Below are 6794 nucleotides of genomic sequence, written 5' to 3'. Positions count from 1 at the left end.
TATATATACATATATATATATATATATATGTGTGTGTGTATGTAGAGATACATATATATATATATATACAGCAGAATAAAGACGATAAATATGCCTATATAACAAGAAGGTAAATTCAGCATTTTAACGAGTAAACGAGATGTAGATGTAATAAGGAGAGTGAGATGAACAATAAGGAAGATTCGGATACAGCGAGAATAATGAGGATACCGCACTTAAACGCTTCTGCTTACAAATTTTACGATTCAAATTTTTTTTGATAGATGCTTCTCGAATCTTTGCGTCGACCTCTGGAATTAATAAAGAATTTTAGGATGGGAATCTTTCAGCTTCTTAAGACTGATCAAATCATCGATCTCACAAGAAATATAGATTGCGAGAAAAATTTTGGAGAGGATCCACCTATTTAATCTTAATTGCTGATTTTATGAACTTCATCTAAGAATTTTCAGGAGGACTATTCTAGTTTATTTCTTAGGAGAGTATATTCAGGAAACTATCACAATTTTTAATTTATTGTTACAATCAATCTCGATCTCGACCAGCAAGTAACTGCCTTTTGAAATGAAATCTCAAGATAAATATGTCGGAAGCAAATATTCGCTAGGTCATTATAAGGTCCATTCTTATGACCTTCTCTCCACCACGATGACTGATTTTCTCATCTCATAAAAACAAGATTTAGGGAAAAGCATAATTCAAGAAACAGGTCAAAGGTTATGCCGAGGATAATCTCAAAAAATATTACTGAATGAAAAGACAGGCAAGCAAGCTGTTAGTATGACTGTGGCTTGAGAAAGTTACATGACCGGCGCATTTGGAAAAACATAACAGTTCGAGAAAAGATAGGATTTTAGACGGGAATCATATTAGGGAGGAATGAGAAAACCAGGAGCAGTGCCTCATGCTGATCGGGAAGAGTGGGAACTGAGAAAGAACGGAATGAGAAACTGAGATGATAAAAACAGGACCAATTATCAACGACATTAATCAAGACCAGTTGTTAATAGTTCGGTGGTTTAGGGTTAGTTCGCAACTTTCAGAAATTTGTGGCTTGCTGCTGCTCTACGTGCCACTAGTGATGAGGATAGTGTTTTTGGTTGTTATATTACTAGTCTTGAAGATCTTGAACTCTGACATATGGGTTGAGTGTGACAGATCTTAAATTAGGACTTAAGCAGCTAATTTTCTTGTATTACTCTGCAAAGCGTATGAGACATCAAGCAGTTTCTTTGGTTTCATTTGATTTCAGAAAAAATGTTAATGAAGAATCAATGGGTGCACTGAGTAGCAGTGTCAGGAAAGAATTCAGCCCTGATTGGATTGCTCCAACTTCAAGAAGTAAAGGTGATAGCATTCGGCGTAATCGCTTAACATCTATTATACATAATAAATGTTTCATTGAGAAATTGAAAATTTTCGGTTGGCGACAGAAGGTAATTCGATTTTTTAATATAAATTGTTTGTGAAGCTTGAATTTTGGTAAGAGTCTTTTTGAAGCTGCTAAAATGGTGAGCTCTTTACGACAGTTTTCATGAATTAAAAAATTAAAGAATTTTTGCTTCGACCTCTTTCCTTGTGTTTTATTTAGCATCCATCAGTACACTGAGTACATGAATTACAAGTTTAGAAATTTAGGTTCGTTTTTTCTTCTAATTTTGTAGATTTTAAGTATTGCCAGTTTTATTAGTTTCACCGTATGGAAATACCAACTTAAAGCTTCAAGCTTTTTCGTTTCAGTACCGACAGATATCGCGAGAAGATCAGCGTGCTTTTTGCGATCTTATCAGTCATTGGACAAGTACTGAACTTGTTGCTCTATTAACAGAAATGGAAAGTGCCTGCAGGGTGCGGGAGTTAATTTCGATGGCTGAGGAAACGCGACCAGGCACATCTGTTCTGGCAACGGATTTGCTGAATGCTTGGAAGAATGAAATAGTTTCTGACTGCTTTGTTACACATAAGGTAATCGTACTTTGATTTTCACTGGCAATTCTGAAAGTTCAAAAAACTTCTGTTTACACTTTTTTTTGAATAATTTTTCTGCAATTGCTTTCTTATTTTGTTTTTTTTATTAATTTAAATTGTATGAATGGATTTAAAACAGCTGAAAGGAGTAATCATTCACTCCAAGTAATTCTTGAAGACAAGTAAGGGAGCAGCATTGTTTTTCATTTATTTTTTGATTTTCAGGACTAGTAAAGTAAGAATCGTATTTTTCTACATAAAAAAAAATAAATTGTGACAGAGAATTTATCCTTATTCACCCTTCAGTGCATTGTGCTTCATTAATAATTCAAAACTGGTCCAAAATTTGCCTTAAAAAATTTCATCTTTTTATTTTCTGTCAGCTCACAGGCTTACCGAAACACTTGAAAGGAGACTGACCATTTTCTAAACATCGCGCTTGTGCTATTAGTGTAAGCAATTTTTTGGTTCATTTCGTTAATAAGAACGAATTTCACCCGCTTCCAGGGATTCCGTTATGCTGCTCATTCCTTTATACTTCAAGCACGTTGTCGTTATTTCTCTGATTTCTGGAATTCATTGGTTACACAGCAATCGGATGATGCAAAGTTGGAAATCTTATTCATGAATAATAGTATATCGTCGGAAACATTCCAAGCTATGTTGTATTATATTTATTCTGGTGAATACGACAAATCATTATCTGATTTCGATCAACAGTCATTTAATGACATTTTACAAAGGTTTTATTTCAAATAAATCAATCAGCTGACTTTGTTTTATTATAGTTCCAAATAGTTTGAATTGTTTCACAGTGTTTGGAATGTCATTAAGATACCATAGTATCGCTAAGTACTTTTTTCTCCTAGATCGCATGTTTCTAATAACATCTAATTGCTTCTCACTGAAAATAAAAAGTAATGGATGTAGCGATTAGTGAGCAACGAAACTATATATGTTAATTGTCGTACTTGCATTAATAACGTTATTAAGTTTTAAGGTATGGTTGTGGTTCGTCTCTTTCCAGTGATCTTATGGCAGTGGATTCCCAAAAATGCGACTGTACCTTAATTTTTACAATGGGGAACAGTAATATTTAATTAAATTCTTGCATTATTTGTTATTATCAATCAATTTTTTGGGCACAGGTTGCAAATCTTTTTAGGAGAAGGAAGTCATAGTGAAAATTGTGATTATCGGATAAAATGTTCGGGAGCAATTCTGGCAGCACGATCTAGTTATTTGCGATCTGTGATAGAGAAACGTATTTTATGTGGTGAAGAGTTAAAAATTGTCATCAATGAACATCTTTTCCCACGCATATATGCACGTATTATTTTGGATGCAATTTACACAGATCGGTTGGATTTAAATAAGGTATCAGTGTTATTTAGTGAATCTTAACTATGTAGAATCGCTTTAGATATATTTTGTAGCAAGAAAGTTCTTTCTTTACAACAGCAATATTACTCCCTGGTCCAACTTAATTGTTGTGATATTCATTAATTTTCCATATGTCAGTATTCTGAAACTGATATAATCAAAATTATAGATGCCAGATGGATGTCAGGTATCAGTGAGCAGCTTGAGTGAGGTGCAGGCAATCGCATCTGGACAACGACATCTTGCTCCTCTTCGTCATGCTATTGATATATTCCACATAGCACAGTTTCTTAATCTTCCATATTTAATACATGGTTGGTGCATTAATTAAATGTATCTTTGGCTTACCCAGCGGAACGATAACTTTATCGGTTTAATTTAATTAACTGGTTCTTTATAAGAGAATTCAAACAGGAAATAACCTTTAATTCAAAGCTTTTTCAATACTTCTCCACATACTGTTCCTTTTGTAGAACTCATTAATCTGAATCCTTTGCGATTATCAGTGGATTGTACAAGGAACAGTTGTCCAGCCTTTTTTTTAGCCTGTGAGGACATTATCGTAGCGCAAATATCCATAGAAACGGTGGGAAGCCTATGGAATTGGGCATGCGAGCCTGGTGGTTCTGCTTACGTTCGACGTCATTGCATCGCATTTCTTTGTGCCGATTTTTCTCGAATTTGTTCTTCACATTTACTTTTTGAGCTAGAAGAAGATTTACTGAAGGATTGCCTGCTTTCTGACTATGTTCAGGTTTCCAGCTATTCTTCGTTTTTTTTTATCTCTTTTGTTTCTTTTATTTATTTTATGACATAACATTTCCTTCTATAACTTCCGAATTAAATATCGTTGTAGTTTAATATGGTATTAGATCAGTTGGTTGAGGTAAATTGTAAATTGTTAAGACATATATATTCCAACGATAAGAGTTAGCTTATGTAGTCGTATGTAATTTAAAACTTATATAGTCGCTAATTGTATGGATCGAACGAATTAGTAAACCTTTCTGTGTGAGAGCATACAGATGTAATTGTAGTACTATTTGCATCAGCAATTAATTGGAGAAGTGAAGCGTTGCATATGTAGAAGTTCACTTGAAACTTGATATATTTGTGTTTATAGTGTGTTGAAGTGAAAATCCTGGAAACAGTAATACGGTGGGGTGAACATCAATTGATGCGACGAATGGAAGAACGAGAACCAAACTTAATCGCCAATACTGCTCACAGTATCAGTAGGAAAGGCATTCGCCGGTCTGATTTGAATGATGTAGAACTGAAAAGTATTTTATCAAATTTACTACCTCTTGTTCGAATCGATTATATTCTTCCTCCATTCCACCAGGTAATAATTTATTGATGGAGTAAATGTTTTATTTCGGTTATGGCCTTCATTTATTTATTTTTTTTGTTCTACTTTTAATAAATTTATTTAGCTTCTGCACAACTTTTATAGAGTTTGAATGCTGCTTATAAACGGGGTTTGTTGGACAGTTCACCACATATGGATTTATTGGGCCAACGTTATCCGGATAGCAGATCTCCGGATGTAAATCCTGATGCACATTGGTTTGATCATAGTGTACCACGTCGACATGCTGCCGGACCACGACTTCTACTACCATATATTGTGGTTCGTTATTATAAATTTAAGAAATATGGTTCGCTTTTTTAATTCCGTAATTTTTCTTAATTTTATAGGAAGTCCGGAAGCAGTTGAGACGTTTATGTAGAAGTGGAGAAAATGTATCATACACACTGCAACAAAAAACTTCACAGGCTGATGAACTGCAAATTTTCGTCAATAATTTATCTCCAGAAACTGTTCCTGAGAGTTTAAGACTGAAGGTTTTTGCAGATTTTATTAACTTTAACTTGTTTCTAGATTTTTTTCTTTTTTTGTTTCTGTTGTTTTGCTGATGAAAAAATTGCTTGTTCAAAAATCTTCAATTTATGATCGTGTATTGTAAACATTCTTTCATTTGTTATTTGAATTGAATTTTCAACAGTTTTTTCAACGTTGTGTAGGCTGTGTCAGAATGAAATTGTATTTATTAACAGTTAAAATATGTGACAAACTTACAAATTTGGAACCCACATGCATGAACTAGAGAAGATTATTTTGATCAAAATTAATTGGAGACGGAATATGTTGCAATGCAGTTTACTTGATTTTCATGTATAGAGTTCAAAATTTCAGATTGAAAAGCGTGTGAAGGAATTGGCTGAAGATGATTTATTGAAGAAAGTAACCTGCTGTGGTTGTTCATATCATCTTGAGTTAGCCATCGAGCAGGTTGGTTATGCATTTAGATAATAAAATTCTCTAGATTCATTTGAACTTCTTATGTCCCTTCAATTTTTATCCTCTCAGGCTTTAGATTCGTCTTCATGTACTTCGAGAATTAAATATTGGTGAGAAATGTGTGGAAGTGTTATGTATTAATTCGGCATCAAAACAAAATCTGTTGCCATATTATTACTGCAGCCAGCCAACAGTAACTGCCGTTAATATTGACGTCTCCCTTTCTTTCACAGCGCTTTCCAATTATGGTATTTTCTTATTTATTTTGATATACTAAGAAGTCAGAAATGGTCACTGTATTATGTATGGTTAATTCGTTTAGTATTTTTAATAATGGTGGAGTTATTGAAACCATCAAGCTGCTTATGTGATCAATTTTTAGCACAAGGAATTACTTTGCACACAGATATTTAATGATTGCATGAGACAAACGGTCTTTCTTTTGGGTAAAGACAAAATACTTATTTTATCTTCAAATGCCTTATTTAAATTAAATAGATGGCTATTTTTATCTTAAAAAATGGACATTTGATTGGTTTTAAAAGAATCAAAACGAACTTGAAGTTAAGAGGAAATAGCAATTTATTTGTTATTTACTTTAGTCATATATAGGTTCTTTCTTCTGATTACCCCTATCTTTTCATCAACTTTCCTGTTTAAATGAGCACCATTTCATTCAGTTTTACATTTATTCATTTCCAAGGAATTCTTGCATGATATCCCTTCCTTCCTACAATGTTCTTCTTTTTTCTTTTTTCAGATAACCACAAGAAAAGCTGTTTACCAGACGTACTGCACAATGGAACCACTTTATAATGCTCATGTATTGTGTACGATATAAACAATATCCGTCACTACATTTAAAGGACTAAATACACAATATGACATTTGTAAAGTAACCTTGATGACATTGTTACTTTATACTTAGCATATTGTGTCATTTAATTTTGTGTATGTTCTAATCGCTAAAGTAAACAAATTCTCGAAAAGCAAACTAGTTAAACATCCTCGCCATCTGTACAAATAAAAATTATGTGTTCTGTTGTGTTTAATTGTTAATTGTTTATGAATGTAATAATTGCAGAATTAAATGTGAATTTCCATTTTGGATTCGAAATCTGACGCTTTTTGACTTTGA

General features: G+C 33.2%; 1 protein-coding gene across 1 annotated transcript; it reads left to right on the top strand.

Moving 5' to 3' along the window:
- Positions 1-1274: 1274 nt before the first annotated feature.
- Bm2676 (Uncharacterized protein) lies at positions 1275-6472 on the top strand (the record flags this gene model as incomplete). The annotated part of the gene is made up of 13 exons (XM_001901911.2): positions 1275-1436; positions 1741-1965; positions 2476-2711; positions 2969-3057; positions 3134-3345; positions 3521-3665; positions 3897-4105; positions 4475-4696; positions 4808-4984; positions 5053-5199; positions 5552-5647; positions 5733-5904; positions 6417-6472. The coding sequence occupies 13 exons, from the start codon at positions 1275-1277 to the stop codon at positions 6470-6472; spliced, it is 2148 nt and encodes a 715-aa protein (XP_001901946.2).
- Positions 6473-6794: the final 322 nt, after the last annotated feature.

This window comes from Brugia malayi, assembly GCF_000002995.4.
Source record: "Brugia malayi strain FR3 genome assembly, contig: Bm_v4_Chr4_scaffold_001, whole genome shotgun sequence".
NCBI lineage: Eukaryota > Metazoa > Nematoda > Chromadorea > Rhabditida > Onchocercidae > Brugia > Brugia malayi.
The sequence above is the reverse complement of the archived record's forward strand: the minus strand, read 5'-3'. Positions and strand labels throughout refer to the sequence as shown.